Consider the following 21,156-nt stretch of genomic DNA (forward strand, 5'->3'; position numbering starts at 1 on the left):
AGATAGCCTGGGCAAGGCTGGATCCTACCTCACGGAGCTTCCACTGCTCCCCCGCTGTCAAATTTTCCAAGCCAGGGGATTCCCTGTGGGCCAGATGCCACGACTCTGCGGGCTGCATTTGGGGTATAGACCAGAGGTTGAGCACCCCTACTTTAGCCCTACCAACAAATGACACAGAAAAAACCCAGCGTATTCCCCATCACTGCTGCTTCACCCCAAGCCCATGCACTTGGTCTCTAAGCAGCCTGCATGCAAAGCAGTGGTCCGCAACCTTTTTTAGACTCAGGCGCCTCTTGTTAGCCTCCAGGCAACAAATACCAGCTCTTTGGTTTCCTCTGGTTTCCTGGACCGCAGAAAAGCACAGCAGCGAGCCTCCCGCAGCGCGGCAGGGACATGCCCTACCCCCACCCCGCCTTCACAGGCGTCCTGCAACCCAGCCCTTAGAAGCACAATAAATGTCTCCTGGCCGCACGGGCAAGGCAGTCGTCCAGCTCTAAGAGCCAAGCAGCCCCCAAGTTAGTGCTTGGACACATAACAACTACAGAGCTGGTTTGCAGCCGGCTTAAACTTGACCGTGTGGTGGGACTGAGACCAGAGGACAGCACCACCCCCGTGCTCCATGGCAACGCCGACCCCCCCCCCCGCCCCGGGCCGGGGGGGCCCTGCAGCCGCAGGAGTGGAGCGGGGAGAGCGAAGCTGGACCCGCTGCCCCGTCCTCACCCGCGTCGGGCTGGGACTCGTTCAGCAGCGGAGTGCGGTCCGCGCCTTCCTCGGCCTCCAGGTAGTCGCCGCCGCCACTGCCCGGGGTGCGCATGGCGCCCAGGGTGAGCCCACCCGTCGCCACCGCGAAGTGGGCCCGAGTGGCAGCCAGGGCTCCGGAGCCCCGGCTCAGCCCCGCCGGGCAGCGGCAGCTACAGCGGCAATCACGCGACTGCCCACGGCCGGGCGGAAGTTGCTTCAGTGCAGCTAAGCGTTGGTGCGGCCGCCATCTTGGGTGCTGGCACCAGTCCGCGAACTCCGCCTCCGAGCCGAGAGGAGCCAGCTCGCTCTGCCCCGCCCGCGGGGAGCTTGCGCGCATGCGTACTGGGTGGGAATGTGTTGGGGGCTGGGGTCGGGTCAAGGAGCTGCCCTTTGGGCAAAGAAGATAAACCTAAGTGTTTCTGAATAAGGCTCTGGTTTAGGCTGGTTGCAGCCTATTTCATCCTGCTGAGCTCGGTGCCCCCCAGGAGGAGGGAGAGTGAAGAGTGAGTCTGAAGGTAGGGTAGAGGTGCACCTTAGACTTTTTTCCTTTAAAAAATAAATAAATAAATAAATGTTTGTGTTCCAAGCTAAATCAATTCCAGATTCGTGGCTGATTCAGTAAGTCTAGTGAGAGGCAGTCAGTTCCCTCAGTCTGAAGTCAGGCAGGACAGGGTGATTGATACTTAAAGACTAACTCATTCTGGAAGGCAAGGCAGCGTCTGACAAAGTAGGTTGTAGCATGTGAAAGCTTACACCTTTCTAAACAAATGAATGAGTACATCCTACTTAGTCTGTATTTAATGTTTTCCATCCATACACCTCTGATGCTATTCAGTGTGGTTGGCTGCCTCTAGCTTGACTTCTCCTTCAACGGTTTGGGAAAAGGGAGGTGGTTTTCTTTGTGCTCCACTCCTGATCAGTGCCAGGAGCTCTGGATCTTCCCTTCATGCACACGGAATGTATATGTTTTAGGGTAAAATGTCTGAGTGCACTAAGGAAGTTGTTTCATAGTTGCACCTGATACCTTGTTCATCAGTTGAGAAACATTCTTTATACCTCCCTCTGCTCTGTCACCCACGACAATTCTCCACTATCCACCATGGACATCTTGAACAAAAAATATAGTATATTATACCTCCCTGGTTTTCGTTTCCTTACTTAACCCATTCTTGAGAATGGGTTTCTGAAGATAACCAAGTCTTGAATGGGTTTTGATTTAATTTAGTATTAAAAGCAATTTGTCAGTATTTCTGGGACAAGAGGAGGTATAGACTATCAGAAACGTCAGCTAGGAAAAAAAGCTACCACTTAGGTAATCTCACCTCTACCCTTGACTGTTCTTCTGCAGTGAGAGGCTTGATGGTTTGTCTCAAAGATCTGTTTGGAGTCTGTTTTGTCTCACTTTTTTTTTCAAATTAGTGCTTTAGTCTCAGAATTCCATCTATTTGCATCTCTGTTTAATTATGACTCATATTCCCAGAGGAGAAATAATGGCTTAATGAGCATGCAGCTAAGCACAAAGGTCAAACCCAGGCCTGAAGGCCTCTGGGTCCCAACACCTTGGCCTTCCCACACACACCCAGACCAGGGTCAGGGAGCTCAGGTGCGCAGCAGTGCCTTGGCTCTCGCTGTGCCTGCACATGCACTGCATCCATGGCTCCTCACGCAGGCGCAGAGTGACCAGCCTCTGAAACCGTTCACCTCCATCCAGCCCTGGCTCAGAACCCTGCTCCTCCTGGCTCTGCACCGCCCTACCTCTACTCCCAGCCAACAGAATTGCAAGGACAAATGATTCGCATAAATTTCCATCAGTGAACTGAAAAACAGGATTTTTTGCAGTCTGGTTCTTATTCAGGAATGGACAGGAGATACAAGATTTAAAAACAGAATGGTCTGGTATAAAACAGGACTAATGGCCACCCTATTGGAAGTGGTCTGGACCAAACTAGTAGTCGTGACATGGTTAAAGGCAAGGCAGTAACAACTGGTTTTGGGGTTTCGACCCTGCTCTTTTCAGGTGATGCAGCCCCCGCAAATTATTCACCATCAAGGTGTGGTGGGCAAGCAAAAGCAGGTAGAGAGTGCACTAGGGATGGAAATATTGTTTAAAAAATATTTGTTTAACCTTCTCTAATGATATCAGTTAAATGATTAACCAAGAAGGCAGTGGATCTGACAGCTGTTGCTGGGAGCCCTTTGACAGGATTGTGGGGGAGGAGAGGAAGGAGGCAAGCCCAGCCAGACAGCACAGCCCAGGTGAAGCCTGCACAAGAAAGAAGGGAGCACCCACGAATGAGCAGCTAAGTGCTTAATTGAAGAGTCATTAGGCTGCCCTCTGTTCTCTTGTTGGGCTATGGATACTAGTAGAGGTGCACCGATACATTGTTGGAATATCGGATCCGCACCAATAAAAGGAAAATTAATGTTATCCGCAATCAGCTTTTTTTGGCCAGTGTAGCTGATAATGTCACTAATAAATGCAATGTGCATGCGTGCAGTCAGGAATGCAGCCTAGCAGCTTGGAGAGCAGCATCCTGCTGATAAGTCTGTGGGGAGGAAAGGGAATGGGGGAAGGAAGAGGTGTGGGGGATGCAGATCAAGGCCCCCAAGGTGAGGGAGGGAGTGGGACAGGGCAGGTGCTGCCCAGCTGGTGAAATGAATGCAAGCAGGAGGATCTGTGAATGGCTCGTCCAGCGGCGCAAGGGAGGAGAGCTCCTCGCCACTGCATATACCCCCAAAGGACACATGGAGGGGTATGTATTCCCTCAGATTTGTGTGTGGGGTGAGGGCAGACTGCCTATCGTGGGGTTGAAGTCAGGGGCTGCACCAGCCTCTTCCCAGCGGTGGGGCTGGACTGGGGCTGTGTTTGAGGCAGGTGGAGGTGGGCCGGGAGGCGGTGGCACTGTAAGGAGTGGCTATGGGGCATTTTGGGGTGGTTGTAGCCCACCTCCACCCCATCCACCCTGAGTGCAGTCCCAGCCCAGTCCCCCTGCTGGGAAGAGGCTGGCACAGCCCCTGACCCCAAGCCTGCAGTGGGCATCCTGCCTCCACCACATGCTAGGGTAGCCATCATAGAGGACATTCTGGTTTTCTGCTGCTCTGTCCTCTGCTGATACGAAACCCAATGCCTTTATGTCTTCTATTTTTCTCTTCAAGAGGACATAAAGGCCTCCTCTATGATGGCCACCCTACCACATGCACAAATCTGGAGGGGATATGCCCCGTATTGCCTCCCATGGGGGTACATGCAGCAGTGGGTAGTCAGCCCCTGTGCCCAGCCGCCCATGGCTCCGTCTTGGTTCCGGGGTCTCATTCACCACCCTGGCTGGGTAGCACCTGCCCCTGCCCTTTTCCCTCCCTCACCATGGGGGCATTGATCTGCCTCTCCCTGCATCCCTTCCTTCTCCTATGCCCCTTCTCCCCCCACAGAGTTACTGTCAGGACACTGCTCTCCATGCTGCCTGGCTGCATTCCTGTAAATTGGCTACTGGATGGCCGGTTAATAATCAGCCATCGGTATTGGCCAGGAAAATCTTTATTGGCGCACCCCTAGGTACTAGTCCTCCTTACCCCTCTCACCCTCATGCTTGCCTTTCTGCATTCTGATTCCTGCTGGGGAACCACTTGGCTTCCCTTCCCCTCTTCCCTGCCAGACTGCATTGGCTCCAAGCTAAGGGATAACCAGTAAACTAACCAGTTATTACTGCACTTATGGGTTAGATGATTCATCCCTTAACCTTTCACATCCCTGGAATACAGACCCAGATGGCACCCAGGGTTACTCACCCACGGCTTGCTGTGAAAGGGGGTCATCTTTAATTTACCCTTCCCACCATTGCAGGTGTGGGGAGGTCAAGCAGCTTGCCTGCTGCTTGTGTCTGCCCTTTTACCAGCTTTGGTTCCTAGCTCGCCCACAAGCCTCTGCTCCTCTCCTCCTCCCCCCCCCCCGCTTCCTGCTTATGTGTGGGGGTGGGGGTGGGAACCACATTTTAGAATCAGTGAAATACTGTATTTAAGTGACTATTTATAATCCCACTATTCTGTCCCACAGAGCGAACCTGAAAGATGCACACTAAGAGCCATTGACATATCACTCTATAAATGTTCTTGATGTCACATTTAAGACAGAGTTCAGTTGCATCACATTTCTAAAATCAACTCATGTCCTTAAACATGGTCACTGCACGGCAATTGCATTTACCTGTTGAAGCTGTGTTCTAGAACTTTATCAGTGACCACAAAATGAGCAATAATGTCCATTAGATGAATTGGGGAAATGTTGAAGGTACTCTGAGGTGAGAGGAGGAAGGACTGTAGAGAGGTAACTGTGGATGAGAGCAGAAGAACCAATCTGACAGACTGATACAGAACCTCCTCTGACCGTCAGTCATTAAAGCAGATTGAACTGAAGTGCCTGAGGAAAGGGTGTGATGTTTCCTGAGGGAGAGCTCAGGCCTTTAGCAGACAAGGCTGATTTTTCACCATTCCTTATTTAATCCCTTGATTTGGTGTCAAGTACTCTTTGCAGCAGGTTCTGAGATTCTAATGTTACTTCCTTCACAATGCAGGCTTCAGGATCACAGTCAGCCATTCCTGCAGTTTGTGGTATAGTAGAATTATTCGGTATCCCAATTTTTGGGCTTCATTGGCAAAGATGAGATTTGTAGCAGGGCTACAAATTGCTGTCCAAAGGGCAGCAGAACTTCTGTGAGACAAGAAGTTGAGATAGGAGGAGTATATTAAGGTACTGGAAACTGGAGCAAGTACATAAATCATAACTTGTAATGTATTAAAATAAGGTCATATTTATAAATGTTGTCATGTTCTAAACTACTTTTTTTGTTATAAAAGGCAATTTTGGCACTCCCAAGAGGTGTGTGTGGCTTTTTATTAACGTTTGTTTAAAATGGGATGCCAGATTGGTGAGCCATAGTCCATGGTCATCCTCCAAAGACTTGCATGGGTTGCTGCTGGAATTGATGAAATCCTGTTGTATGGGGGCTTTGCATTAGTACATTGATGTGTAGGATTGGGTCCTTTGATAGCAAAAAGCCACATGCTTTGCTGTAACTTCTACTAATAATGGCATTCATCTGTACCTGTTGTGCAATAGTTGCAGGTGAACTGCTCTTAGTTGCTTGATACAAAACCTATATTAATATACTAAGTCTTTCAGGACCTGATTCTGCCATCTATACAACAAAGCAGGACCCTTATGCTTCAAGTAATCACCCTGAAATCAGTGGGAACTTGTGTGCAGGAAGTAGATATAAGTAGGCAGTGGTGTCAAGTCACTGAGTATAAATGATTATTTGGGGGTTTTTAAATGAAATTCCTTTGTTTTGCTTTTCTTTTGCTTCTTGCAACAGCTCTGCAGGCCTGATCTTGAAAGTTGTCTACCACTTACATCTCCCACTTAACCTTACCACTGACGTTGGGGTACAGTGTTTGGAACCACAGTCACACCACCGAGAGTCACCAGTGTCAAGCAGCCTGGAGCAAGGCAGCTAGCAACTCTGCCAAACAGTTCATAATCTATTTTCCTATGTGTTTTTTTTAGTTACAGTGTTTCCCATCCAGTCAAAAGCTGTACAAGTATAGGCAACCTGATTCCCCAGCTAGCCTATCTGTTCTGGTGGGATTTTCTGTTATAGCTCTGCATAGGCCCAAAATGCACCAATGGCATAAACAATTCTAATGACTTGGTGGATTTATTCCCGAGATTATATTAGCCCAGTTGTAGTGGTGGACTGTCAGCATCTCGGAATATTAAGCTCTGTATCAGTGGCTCTCAACTCTGTAGACTCAAGGCACTCCTCATTAGATTCAAGGGGACTCTGGAAAATGACTGCTGTTAGTTTTCATTTCTGTCTTGACTAAGAAGATATTCGAGCAATTTTTCTGTTGCAAAGAACTCAGAAAGACTACAACAGGTCAGAAAGTTTTTGACACAATGGATTCCTGTTTGAAATCTCTGAGTTTATCAAGGGAATCGCATGCAGCTGTTTGCATATCTAACAGTGCTTATATTGGGCAACACCATTAAAAGGATCTCCTGGCATGCTGGTTGAGAATTACTGCCCTGGATAAACACTTAAATTAACACAGCAGTTATGTGAACATAACAGGGAAATCTGTGACTTTTAACATTAAATTTCAGTGATGGACGAAAACATTTTTCATGACTGTTTATAAAAGCTTCTGAACTTCATAAAGCATTAAAGGGACAAATCAGCTTGGATATCAACGTTACACACTTGCAGTTTCAAATTAATAAAATTAAGAAATGAAAAGCAGAAGCCACAAATTACTGCCTTCCAGAAACCTAAAAAAATAAAAAGAACCCTTACTCAGAAACCTGTGACTGACCACAAAAGTCAGCAAGTTGTAAGAGGAAGCTGCTGAAACCATATCTGTTCTGCTGTCCCTCTTCTGAGGCTGGAGCATTGTCGAGTCAGTCTGATGACCCTTTTGCTTATCCTTTTGGAACTTTCTGCCCTTTTTTTTTTCCATGAGCCGATTGAAGTTGTTACCTGCATCATCACCTATGTGGGAAACGCACTGAATTTGGAAGCATCAGTGGAACAAATGCAACTTTGTTCTAATGATATTTATTAGCACTTTTCAACAGCTTGAAGCAAACCAGAAGCATATTTTGTTTTTTTTCTTCTGGTTCCAATTCTTCAGATAATTCCTGCCTTCCTGTCTAATTACTTACAGAGCACCAATGATCATCCTTGCCAAATCATTAATGATATCAGCCCCTGTTAGTAGTAACAGCCTGATGCCTCAATATGCATGTTTTCTTGAGCAAGGATAACTACTTATCAACAATGAACTTATCAGTGTTCTGTGTAGGTTACCCAGTTGCTTCTGGATACATGTCATTGCTAACATTATCTAAAAAGCCCTAAAAGGGATTCATCTGTATCAGGGGCGATGTGTACGGGGTGCATGCAGGTACACATGCACCCTCTGAGCATGGTGCTGCACCCGCTTGCCGCCTCTCCACACCCCACCGCTGACACTGCCGGTAGTGTCTGTGGGTGGTCAGCAATTCCTGCTGGCTGCCGCAGACACTGCTGGCGGCATTTGTAGGTGGTCGCTGCCCCCTGGTCGGTGCTTGCCATCCCCCACCCTGCTGCTGCCAATAGTGCCGGTTGCGTCTGTGGGAGCTCCCACTTACTGCTGCTGTGCTCCTGTTGCCGCCACCGCCATGCCCCACCAGCTTCCGGGGGCACGTGTTGTTCACGATCTGTATGATAGATGGATTTTTCTCTCTATTTTCTCATCAAACGAACTTTAGTTAAAGGGCTCTGCTGCCATTTTTCAGTGATCAGAAACCAGTCTATACCTGTAACAGAACAGAAATTCAACGCGCACAGTCTGGTTTAAAAATGGTAGACTCTGATCTAAGTGTTACACTCAGTTTGACTTGTGGTTAGGAGTGAGATTAATTGATCAATGAGACCATTCCAGTCACAATTCAGAAGCTTTATTAGGATATCCAATAGCAAAGACTTATTGGTACTGATAAAGACCATGCTTATGCAGCCTTGGATTCAGGAAGAACAGGTCAGCTGGCCAAGCATCTCTGCTTCCCTAGTGACTCTGGCTGAGTTGGTTTCTTCTGCTGGGCTTTGGGAAAAGTCCAATTTGTTGCATGCCTGATATTTATAGATGGTTGATTTGACATGCTAATAATTGATCTCTGATTGGTTTTATTTAAATTTCTTTGTTTCACTGGAACTTTTGGAACTGGATGGAACCAGATTTAGTAGTTCTGGGAACAGGGTCAAGGGATCACCTTCGCTAAGGCTTTTTTATCCCTATGTCACCTGACTGTAGTCTGTCAATCACCTGTCAATCTTTACTTTAATCAAGATCTTGTCAATCAATTGAAATCTATATGCCTGATAGCATAATCTCCCACTGTGGCTTGCCCTTTGGCCTTGGTCAGTTACTCATTAACTGTGGCCTGACAAAGCTTTGTTTTTCCCATCCTTAAGGTTGCCTTTGTATCTATAATAGTTTAAATGTGTTAGCAAAAATACATTTATCATAGCAAAATAATGATTAATGCTTTTGGTCATCTTAGTTATGTCGCGCCTCATAACGCCGGTGCACCCTTGACCTGCGAGCCTGGGTCGGCACGACCAGCTTGGCGCGAGGAGGGGGATTTATGACCGGGCAGGTGGGTGATAACGGTGAACAGGAGTCAGGATGATTTAAACACAGCGTGATGTTTTTACAAAAGATTTATTTTACTTACGCTTCTGATGGCTAGAGCGCAGGCAGTGGGGTTGATTTATTCTTTCAGTTACAGCATGCAGATATCATGTTACCCAGCATTTACAGGGTGGGTAAGACAGTTGGTTCCGAGCGATTCATATAAGCCGTTGCAGTCTGCCTATTACCGGGAGCTCTTGATAAGAAAGATAACGTCGGAGATAGAGAGATAAACGGGGATACGCCAAAAAGATAACGTAGGCGGAGAGAAATATTCGTGCACGATCTGTTCTTCTTGAGTGTAGACACAGTTCTCTGTTCTCTGCTTTGGGCGGAAGTTTCTTCAAAGTTTTATCTGACACAGGTGACCAATTACTCTATGCCAATGATAAATAATTAATGAGCTGGCACCTGTGCTTTCTTTGTTTGCTCAGGTTTCATAAAAAAGGGGGGTTATTTTTACTTGGGTGGTACTGGTTCTGTTTGGTCACAGGATGGCGTGCATAGTATATTTAATTAATTTTACAACTTCACTAAAGTTAGCTAATTTCATTACTATAGATACTTTATCTTTTGTGCTGGGCTGTCAAGGTCAGATTCTCTCTTTCGTATGAGAACTCAAGTAATTTGAAATGAGGCACAGATAGGGGTGTGTATATGCAACACTGTTAATACAGAGGCATAAATTACAGCCACAGAGTTTGTTGTGTTAGCTTCTGACCTTTTTGTCATCTGACCTTTTGCTATCTGACTTTTTTTGCCATCGGCATCTGAAATCAAAGACTTTAATCTTTGACAAGCTATTAATGTTTTAGGATATAATTTGTATTAGGATACAGGCCTTTGGCTTGCTGTTCAGTCATATTTCTGCAGCTTTGACTCTGGTTCCCTGAAAATGGCCAACCCTAGCATCCACACTTCCTTGCAATTTGGGTATACTTTGGATGACTTATGTTTGATCAAGTTATTGTGCTGTTTGTCTGTCACCCATAACATATACTGCACAGGCCTGTGTATGGTCTGCATAAGACTTGCCCCCTACACCAAAGAGAGAATGTGTATTCTGTTTGCTATCAATCTAAACTATGTCACTTACAGAAAACCGCATAACTTAGATGAATTTTACCTTGGGCTTTTCGAACATCTGTACCTAGCCTCAAAGATAATATTAGCCTCTTTTTACTGAGAGCTCATGTACAGTTGTTTATCTACTACAGACCCTAGATTCTTTCTGGACTCACAGCTTTCCAAGAGACAGCCTGCATTCCTTGTTCCTTCCTGTATAACATTGTATTTGGCTATATCCCAACATATTTGAATGAACCCAACTTCTTAAGTGATGTAGATCTGGATGATGAGGAACAGATCTAGAAGGGGGGCGGGTGCTGTGGCATGGTCGCATCCTCCTTCAACTGTGTAGTTCATCTGCTAGGGGCCTGGGTCTCCTCAGGAGTCTGAGGTGTGGTTAGAGCCCTGGACTGATGTTTCATAGTTAGTAGGGTTGGAAGGAACCTGAGCAGATCATCAAGTCCGACCCCCTGCCATGGCAGGAAAGAGTACTGGGGTCAAATGACCCCAGCTAGGTGTCTGTCTAGCCTCCTTTTGAAGACCCCCAGGGCAGGAGAAAGCACCACTTCCCTTGTGTAGTTTGTTCCAGATCCTAGCCACCCTGACTGTGAAGTCATGCCTCCTGATAGTTAGCCGGAATCTACTCTCAGTCAACCTATGGCCGTTATTCCTCATTACTCCCGGTAGTGCTCAGGGAACAGGGACTCTCTCGTTGCCTGCTGGTCCCCCTTGGCCAGTTTGTAGACAGCCACCAGATCCCCTCTCAGCACACTCAGGAGGACCTAGCAGAGGGGGCACATGAGGAAGGGGGTATCTGTGTACTGCTGCTGCTGTCCCCAGGTGATTGGAGGTGGGAGAAGTCCCAGGTTGCTCATGCTAAGTTTCTGGGAGCAGCTGCACAGGGTGTCTGGCTTGGTGGCAGCAGCAGTGGGCAGGTCCCTGCTACCTGCCCCTCCCCTGGGGTTCCCCAGCTGGCCATGGGCTCCAGCTATGGGGAATTGCAGGATGCTGGGCTGGGGAAGGTGGTGTTGGTGGGCTGTCCCCCTCTTGTATCACTTGGTCTGGCTAGTAGGGGACACCCCGGGGACTGCGCAGGGAGCAGGAGCTGGGTGCTGGACAGGGCAGCCTGCCCATGGCCCACCACAGCCCCCAGCTGGAGCAGGGCAGGAGTGATTCTGGGTCTTCTCCCCCACTCTGGGTCAGTTAGGGATAATAGCTTGACAGGGCAAGGAGGGAATGGGAGGGGAAGGGAGGTGCTGCTGAGCACTGGAGGGGAGGGAGTGCTTACAGTAGGGTTGGGCAGTCATACCTGCTCTGGGGACCCCCCAAAAAAATGCCCCAAAAGATACTGCCTTGGCAGGATATGTCTGTGGGGGTAGGGCTGGGGGCTCCAGACACATAGCTTCACCCCCTTTTCTAAATCCTAGGTCTGCCCATGACTGCCTTTGTACTGTATACTCTCTACTAATTGTTTTGCCACACCAAGTAGGCCAGGATGCACTGCTGTTTCCAGGTATTTCGTTTTCTTCTTTTTTCTGCCTTTTATTTTTTGGTAATACAATCAAATTTTATTAGCATTGTTCACATTTAAACTTTCTTACTATATCTCACTGTTTTATATTTCTGCATAATAAAACTGACAGAGAACAGCAGATGGCACTGTTTCATTTAACATCTAATTTGGAAGAAAATTCCACTTCTTCCTCCAGTCAGACAAAATAGGTGAAAGCATTGCTATTTTTGTAGTATCCTGTTCTTTCAAAGAATTCCATGTAGTTCATTATCATGGAGTGCATGCTGGGGGGTGCTGGTTTGGGACTACTGTGGCCTTGTCTGGCCTGAGAGGATCCCCCAGAACCAGTGACCAGAGACAATGCAATTGCGATCCAGAGTTCTGAGCAGCAAAGCAGACAGTCTCTTTACTAAAGGCATTTACTGGGGCACCTAACCAGAAATCCTCTACATCTTTCCAAAGAATTAAGCTGTTCCTCTGTTCTCAGTCCATTCTGCACAGCCTAAGGACTCCCAAGCATACTCAGCTGTTCCCTTTCAAGTCTCTCCAGCTCCCCAGAGCTTCAGGGCAGATGCTCTGGTCTCTGACCCCAAACTTCCTTCCCAGAAGCTATCAACCTTTAGGGCTCCATTCTTGTACTCATCTCCCTCCCCCTGCCCCACCAAACTCCTGAGTGTGGGTCATCTCACCTTTGTTGATATGTTAACAAAACTTTTTAGGACTTTGGGGATACTATAGGTCAAGGGTTGGCAGAATATGGTCTGTAGCCCAGATCCAGCCCACCAAGGAATTTTATCCAGCTTGCGGTGGGTCCCTTGGCCCCATCCAGCCCAGGTGTGGGGGTGGGCAGCTCAGGTTGTGGTGCTTGCAGCTGGTCCTGCCACCCCCAGGTGCCACAGCAAGGCTGGGGCAATGCGGCAATTGGACTCAGCTTCCTGGCAGTGGTGGCTCCTTCTGGGTGCTGCTGCCAGTGTCACTACCACCCCTGAACCTGGTCTCCCTGCCCAGGCACCCTGGCCTGTCTGCCCCGCATCCACTGCCATGGGCACTGGACAGAGCAGAAGGGCAGGGTCTCCATGGAGACTGGCCCAGGACTCAGATGGGCAGGGCATGCTTAGTCGGGTGGATAAGATGGGGTTGCCGGTGGGCAGGGAGCAGTGTCTGGGAGCAGGACAGGTGTGCAGGGCCTAGCTGGGGTTGGGCCAGAATTGTGGGGCAATGACAGCATGGGTCTGGGGCCCAGGGCAGAGCTGCAATCAGCTCCCTGCACATCCCTGCAACAAGCACCGGTTTCATGGGCGGGGGTGTGCGGGAAGTGCCCTAGGCCCCAGCCCATGCTGTCACTGCCCCACAGTCCTAGCCTTTCCTGTTCCTGGATGATACTCCCCACCTGCTCGCAGTCCCATCCACCCAACTGAGCATGACCTGCCTGTGGGGGTCCTGGGCCTGTCTCCATGGAGACCCGTTCCGCCCATCCACCTGTTCAGTACCCCTGGCAGTTGAGTGCAGGGCACCCGCTGCCAGGGCCAGATAGAATTAATTGCTCCCCACATCTCCACATCAGCAAAAGTCAGCACCCTCTCCCCTACCATGCCAGGTCAGCACCCTGCTGTCCCCCCCACACATAACAGCTCACCAAAATGCCCTAAGCAACCCTGCAGCCCAAATAATTGCCCCCCCCCCGCTATAGGTCCACCTTGTCACACATGTAGGCAAAGCTGGTACCCGGCAGAAACTCTATTAATCCGTTTTTCCACTGTGTGCTAGAATTATAGGTAACCCAAGTCATAAAACATATTAACAACATAAACACAGTTGTTAAACACAGTTAAGATAGAAATATTCCAATAAATCCCATACTCCATCACATTAATTCAGTAATTTGATAACTCTGCAAGGTTTCATTATTTGTTCTAGACAGACAAATATTTATTTTGTTTTAATAAAAAAAAATTACTATTCCTATTTTAACTACAGTACCTTCCATTGTTTGTCCAGAAATAGGGACAGTTTCCAGCATAAGCCAAGAGAGAACTTCTTATTATCAACAATTCTAAACTAATTCCCTACATTTGAATCATAGCATGGCAATGACCTTTTGTTCAGGTTATGGAAATTTATTAAACATTATTAAAAACTCTTTTTAGGCAGATTGTCCATAAATCCATAAGTCTTTTTTATTATCTTTTGACAGTCATAGTACTAAATATCTATCTTTAATACAGCCTTGGAAAGAGTTTATATTTGGAAGTCAGATTTTAGCAAGGCAAACTGGGGAGGGCAACTTGAAGAAAGTCACAAACCTGTGACTCTACAGCAAAAGAACTAGTCAGTCATCTCTGAGGAATGAGATATAGTAGAGAAGAGATATTAGTGAGGATAAATGTGATTAATTTATTAGCTAGTGAAGTATCTAGTATCGGGAACATGTTCCATTCAAGGCATACACTCAAGAGGAGGGCAGAGAAAGCGCTTCAAGGAGGTTCTCAAGACCAACTTGACAAAATGCAACATTGGCATCAGCTCATGGGAGACTATCACCCAGAACCTCCTCTAACAGAGAGAGAATTTGCTGCAGGGATCTCAGTACTTTGAAACCTCATAGCAATAGGAAATGGAAAAGCGTGAGTGGCAGAAACAGTGTGTTGCAGACTGAATCAGGAATCTGGAGCCATCCACTCCACCCAGAAACACATGTCCAAATTCCAACAGTCTATTGATCCAGGATCAGCCTCATCATCCATCTTTGGTCCCACAGATAAGGCAATCATCCTTGACTGTGAGGGATTGCCAATAATGACTGGGAAAATTACAGACCTTCTGTGCTGAAGGTGCCTGACATGTAAATGTATAGGTCAGATAGATAAGGGCCTCTTACACATTTTTTCACAATCATCTCGCCACCGTCACAGTGGTGGGACCATTAAGAGAAGAAAGGCAGGGAACTAGTGTGATCCCTATGTGGTCATCTACATATACAGATTATCTGCTGCAGCTGTGATTGGGGATAGGGATGGAAGAGCAGTCCAGCAAGCCTGGCTGCCCCCCCCCCACAAACCCCATGAGGGGTTTGGGGCCAGGGAGGGGAGTTAAACATCCCTTCTCCTGCTCAAACTTACTGCTGGCTGCAATTGTGGACTACATATCCCAGAGGCACCTGAAAGCAGGAAGCGGAAGTAATGAGTAACCCTGCAGAGTCTTGCTGTTGCAACTGTGGACTGCAAATCCCAGAGACCTTAGAGGCAACAGGAAAAGAAAATGAACATGCAGCCAGAGAACTGTGCTCTAACACCCCTTCCCTGTTTCTGGCATGAGCTACTGCAGGCATGTGGCTGCATTTTCTGAATTAAAGGTAAATGTCTGTTCACTTCTGTTTCAATTTAATCTGTACATCTTAGATTAACCTGCAAAGACTGAATTGATTCAACCTCAGGCTTTTTGACTGTCTGTACCTAGCCTTAAGGACACTTATTTTTCTCAAAATACAATGTCTTTGCTGATGGTAGTGTTACCTGGATTGTAGGGACACCTGCAGGTTGGCTACTGATGAAAGAGGGAAGAGCTACAGCCCAACCTTTTATTGCTTAAACCACAGAAGACAAAGACCAACACTTATCCCAAAGTCTATCTGGCTACCTGTGACAGTGCAACATAGATTCCTACCTATACAGACTGGGGAGACTCCGGACAGGGGACGATGGTGGCACACCGGCTGTCAGCAGATCTGCGTGAATTTGCTGAGTTCTCCACATTTCTCTCCAACCTATATCCTCTATTTATAGATGGCTTATTCTAAATGTGCTGCTGTAATTGGAATTTCTTTGTTTTACTGAAACTTTGGGGACTGAGTTGAACCAGTTCCTGTGGACTTAGAAGGTATCAGTTAGTTGGGATCAGATTCCTCATCTTCTTCCCTTCACTATCATGGAATGCTGCTCAGCACTGTCCAGCTTTTCTTTTTCCGTATTTATAGCCTTCACTGACAAGGTTGCTATGTTTTTACAACTTATCTAAGAAACAATGAAAATATCTATTATAAAACTAAATTTAATACATTTGGTTACTTTAATTATTACTATAAGGACTTTTATGGATAGTCTCTTTATTGGACCACCTGCATTGGATAGGATAAAGCTAAACAAGCTTTAGAATGCACTCTTCATCAGGTCAGGTAATAGTAATACTTAACTCTTTTCTATCTCTCTTTACATTCATTGAGTTCAAAACAGGTTTTGCAAATATAGACAATTACCTCAGAGAGGCAAAGCCAATTTGCTGAAGGTCTCACAACAAGTTTATTGTGTAAAATCTGGGAATAGAACCCATCTATTTGATTATTTATCCTATCAAGCAGACCAGAGTAAATTTTTTTTGTTTTTTACTGCAACAAAATATCTAAGAAGTCACTTTACTAGCACCACTTATTGAAAATTTAGCATTGGACCTTGGATTTTGTGATGAGACTATTTTCCTTTGTGATCTGTAGCAAATCATTGCTTCTCACCACTGATTAAAAAAAAAAAAAAAAAACCTTCTGCAATAGGTACTCTGCCATTACCTGCCCCTATAGGGCAATGGACTACTAGATTTCATAGATTTCATAGACATTAGGGCTGGAAGGGACCTTGGGAGATCATCGAGTCCAGCCCCCTGCCCAAAGGGCAGGAAGTCAGCTGGGGTCATAGGATCCCAGCAAGATAAGCATCCAATTTACTCTTGAAGGTGTTCAATGTAGGTGCTTGAACCACCTCCGCTGGCAGACTGTTCCAGACCTTGGGGGCTCGGACAGTAAAGAAATTCTTCCTTATGTCCAGCCTGAAACGGTCTTGCAGGAGTTTGTGACCGTTCGACCTCGTCATCCCTTGGGGCACACTGGTGAACAGACGTTCCCCCAGATCCTGGTGGTCACCCTTGATAAACTTATAGGTGGCCATCAGATCACCCCTGAGCCTGCGCTTTTCCAGGCTAAAGAGTCCCATGGCTCTCAGCCTGTCATCGTTAGATCTGTTTTCCTGACCTCTGATCATGCGCGTGGCTCTCCTCTGGACTCTCTCAAGCTTCTCCACATCCTTTTTGAATTGTGGAGCCCAAAACTGGACGCAGTACTCCAGCTGCGGCCTCACCAAGGCCGAGTACAAGGGGAGAATGATGTCCCGGGATTTGCTCGAGAAGCATCTATGGATGCACGCCAGCATTTTGGTCGCTTTACTAGCCGCAGCATCGCATTGCAGGCTCATGTTCATCTTGTGGTCAATGATGACCCCCAAGTCTTTTTCTTCTGTAGTGCTAACCAACGTAGCACTGCCGAGCCTATAAGGGTGCTGCAGGTTTTTCCTCCCAAGGTGGAGAACCTTGCATTTTTCGGTGTTAAACAGCATCAGGTTCTCGTCTGCCCATTTGCTGAGCTTGTCCAGGTCAGCCTGGATCACCCACCTATCTTCTGGCGTGGATGCTTTGCCCCAAAGTTTGGTGTCATCGGCGAACTTGGCCAGTCCGCTCCTGACTCCAATGTCCACATCGTTAATGAAGATGTTGAACAGTATGGGTCCCAGGACAGAGCCTTGAGGGACCCCACTGGTTACAGGGCACCATGATGAGTGACTGCCATCAATCACAACCCTCTGGGTCCGACCACGAAGCCAATTTCCCAGCCAGCGGATAGTGGTGGAGCCAAGGCCACAACTGGGCAGTTTGGCCAAGAGGTGATCATGGGATACCAGATCAAAAGCTTTTTTGAAGTCCAGATATATGACATCAATCTCTTCTCCCTTGTCCAGGTGATAGGTCACCTGGTCATAGAAGGAAATGAGATTGGTCAAACAAGACCTACCCGCAACAAACCCGTGCTGGCTGTCCCTTAGAATGTTAGCCTGGGCCAGTCCCTCAAGGATGGCCTCCTTAATAAACTTTTCTAAGATCTTCCCCAGGATAGAAGTCAGGCTAATGGGCCTGTAGTTAGCCGGATCCACTCTCCTCCCTTTCTTGAAGATCGGCACCACATTGGCCTTCTTCCAGTCTTCGGGCACTACACCAGAGCGCCAGGAGTTTTCAAAGATCCATGCCAGGGGCTGGGCTATGACGCTCGCCAGCTCCTTGAGTGCCCTGGGGTGCAGGTTGTCAGGGCCAGCTGACTTGAAGGTATCCAGCTTCTCAAGGTGTTCCTTCTCGAGGTCAACATTGACGGAGGGTAGGGGATTCCCCTCACCCAGATTTCCCTGTCCCATAGCAGGCATGGGCATCCCGTGTGACTGATGAAAGACTGACGCAAAGTACCTATTTAATAGGTTGGCTTTTTCCTGGGTGTCAGTTGTCAGTTGCCCCATCTGGTTTAGCAGGGGTCCAACATTGCCCTTGCTTTTCCTCCAGCTCCCCACATATCTGAAAAAGGACTTTTTGTTGTCCTTGATGCTTGAAGCTAGTTGGAGTTCAGTTGCAGCCTTGGCTTTCCTGGTTTGGTCCCTGCAGGACCGGACCAGCGCAGAGTAATTGTCCTTGGAGGTGAATCCCGTCCTCCATCCTTTGTAGGCTTTCCTTTTTAGCCACAGTAGGTCCGCTAGGTCTCTGGAGAGCCAGGGGAGCTACTGTGCCTTCTTGCTGCCTTTCCTCCGTGTTGGAATAGATTTAGCTTGTGCACTGAGGATCGCTTCCTTGAGAAGCAACCACTCTTCTTGAACTCCCATCTCCCTGGGGTCATGGTCCCTGAGGGCCTGACCGACTAGCCTCTTGAGCTTGTCAAAGCCGGCTTTTCTGAAGTCAAGGACTTCTGTGTTGCTGACTGACTTGCCAGCTTTACGGTGGATGGTGAAGGTGATCAGCTCGTGGTCGCTGTCACCCAACTTCCCATCAATCACTAGGTCGCCGATTAGGTCGTCCCCCGTTACTAATATAAAAGTAACAGTTTAACTAAACTAAACTAGCTCAGATAAACTGTTACCTTTAGTTTTAACTAAACTGGGGACTAAATCCACAGAAAGACACGGCTTTACATTGCTAACCTAACTTGGGCACTTTTACAGTGATTTTGAGCATGGGTCCCTCTTTCTTCTATAGAGTCAATCCCATGCCAATGCTCTTAACTATTTACAGGTTGTTGAATTATATTATACATAAAACTAACTATCAAATCACATACGTATATTTACACAGTGAGCCTTAACCAATAACCAAGGTCAAATCCTAAGTAACACTATTTACCCATCAAAATAAACCAATTTCAGCAGCATCAATACAATACAACATCACAGTTGCAAAATATAAGGCGCAAACATAAGCAACCTTAATAACATCTGTTTCCTTAATATTGTCCCTGACCCATGGCAAGAGAGAGTCCTCCTTCCAATGGGGTCCCTAAGGAGGAGAGGGGTTGTCTAGGAAGCACCAGGGGCCCCTTCCCTTAGGGCCTTGACTAGGTGGGGGCCTGCTCACCCAGCCCCTTCTTTGCGTTTGCCTGCCCCAAACGTCTTTCCCCTGTGGGACCCAAGGGCCCAATGACTCACAGTCCCTCAGGTGGCCGTGGTCAGGGTGCAGCTCGATGGGGTCTGCTCTGCTGGAGCACCTCTCCAGGCCTCTCCCACGCACTGAGCTCCTCCCCACCCTATGCCCCGCTCTGGGCACCGAGGGCGTAGCTCCTCTCAGCTGCTGAACCACTGTGGCTGGCTTCTGTGTGCTGGCCTCACGTTGCAGCACTACTATTTCTCCGTGCCCTGGCTTGGCACTGAGGGCTATTTTAGCACAGGCTGGGCCCTTCAGGCTGCGGCCATCTGTCCTTACACTGGGTGGCTAACTCAAACATCCTCTGCTGCTCCTTGGCTCCGCTTCCTTGTGCACTGCTTGCACACCTCCCTGCACAGCTGCCTGCCGGGGTTATTCACAATGATGCCTGAACTGCCCTGCCATGGCTGCCAAGGCTCGGGCCCATGCACTGCCCTGTGCACTGTGTGGCCTGCTGGTCCTCTGGGGTTGCAGCCTCAAGCCACCACTTGGGGCTCCCAAAGCCTGGGCTCCGTGTACTGAACCGCACGCTGTCATGGGCCCAAGCGGTCTCGCACTGCTCCCAGGGCTGGGTCTCCATGCACCATTCCTGTGTACCGTCAAGAGCCCAAGCAGTCTTGTACCACTCCCAAGGCTGCTCCTCCAGTGGCAGCTTCAGGAGGCTTGGATCTATTGCCCACTGGGGGAGAGCTCCCCAGTTTTTCTTGGCTCTGCTCTTCTTGAGTCCCTTGCTGCATCTGCTCAGTGTGCTGGAGTCTGCCAGACCTATAAAGCGCAGTCTTCAATCAGGTCCAGGGGCTCCTCACCCCACCCCCACCTCCGAGCAGGGGCAGGGCAAGCCCCTTCCAGCTGTTACCTGATTGGTAGAAATGTTCCACTGATTCAAAGTGTCCTCCTCCAAGCTGGGCTTCCTGGGCAAAAGCAGCGAGCCTGCCACATATTGTTTTACGGTACCTGTCTACAACCACATGTGGCCCATTTGTAATACAAATGCTTGGGGAGAGATGGTGGGTCTGCTACTGAACTCACGTCAAGAATAATAGATCAAGAATAGTTCCAGTGAAGTCAATAGAGTTACATTAGTATGAAAAGTGTTAGAGAGAGCAGAATCATACTCAGAGTTTTCTTTGATCAGTTATGAATTATAAATTAATCTGTTTGATTATGGTGAAACAGCATTGCTGATGCTGCAAAAAAACTTAGCAGTATTAATTCCTAACTGGAAATTTTTGAATGGTTTGTAACTCTTCTTTTGTTGCACAGGTGACTGCAATCTAGGGACTTCTACAGACATCCCCAGTTGCTGCACCCTGACTTGAGGCATGTCTGCAAGCAGGGGACAACCCCCTGCTTGCAGACATTCCCCCCTGGGAGGATCTGTCCATCTCCATCCCATACACACCCAGCTTGTAAATTTACATGCAGGAGAATCCCTCTGCAAGGGATTCAGTCAGGGTTCAGGCTCTGCAAGCTCCTATGGGAGATTCCCCCCACTCTGCTCTGCAAGGGATGTTCCTATAGGTGCCTGCAAATGTAGAGGGGGGGTGGGAGGATGACCGCTGTGCAAGTTCCCCCCTCCACTGCACGGGGTGTGTCTGCAAGCAGGGAACTAGACAGAAGGTGCATTATTAATAATTTTAATATTGATGCATGAAGAATTATTTATGTCTGTGTCCTTGGATATATAAGTAGGGGAGTTGGAATGAGAGGTATTTTAAGTATGTGTATAGAATTGGTGAAGTATGGCATCCAGTTTTGCAATTCACCTTTCAAGAAGGACATTAAAATGGAGAGGTTAAGACATACAAAGTAGCTCAGTGGGGGTGTGATGGGCCCTCAAAGAGCATTTTAAAATAACGTGGTTCAGATTCAGGAGCCCAAAAAAGGGGCCCTCACTAGCTAGTCAACAAACTATGTTTGGGAGAAGGATTCCCAAGTTATTGTACACAATGGAAAATGGACCAAATGACGGGATTTTCTGAGGTTTGTTTGAATTAATTTAATGAGGCAGATCCAAAGTCAGATGAGGAACAAATTGAGCACAAGATGGAAACATCCTGTTCCTAATCTGGCTTCTATCAATTGGCATGTGCCAAGCCCATAGCTCCCCAAAA

General features: G+C 47.7%; 1 protein-coding gene and 1 long non-coding RNA gene across 6 annotated transcripts in view; both read right to left on the reverse strand.

The window, feature by feature from the left end:
- The window catches only part of SLC17A5 (solute carrier family 17 member 5), a 36,079-nt gene extending 35,060 nt beyond the window's left edge, over positions 1–1,019 (reverse strand). For 2 of the 5 annotated variants that reach the window (XR_016440587.1, XR_016440586.1), the window contains exon 1: positions 721–1,019. Coding sequence is in view for 1 of the 5 variants with exons in the window: in XM_090034985.1 (XP_089891111.1) it covers positions 721–814 (94 nt within the window). In the remaining 4 variants the exon portion in view is untranslated. Of the gene's footprint in view, positions 1–28; positions 113–720 lie in introns of all 5 variants that reach the window. The other 3 variants (XM_090034998.1, XR_016440580.1, XM_090034985.1) reach the window with 3 other exon arrangements.
- A 1,534-nt stretch (positions 1,020–2,553) lies between these two features.
- On the reverse strand, positions 2,554–9,150 carry LOC149872826 (uncharacterized). The gene is made up of 3 exons (XR_016440594.1): positions 9,014–9,150; positions 7,092–8,095; positions 2,554–5,446 (listed from the first exon to the last, which is right to left on the reverse strand). It is a non-coding gene; the product is annotated as an uncharacterized LOC149872826 (long non-coding RNA).
- Positions 9,151–21,156: the final 12,006 nt, after the last annotated feature.

Source organism: Crocodylus siamensis, chromosome 1, assembly GCF_052110815.1.
Source record: "Crocodylus siamensis isolate JL-2025a chromosome 1, ASM5211081v1, whole genome shotgun sequence".
Lineage (NCBI taxonomy): Eukaryota > Metazoa > Chordata > Crocodylia > Crocodylidae > Crocodylus > Crocodylus siamensis.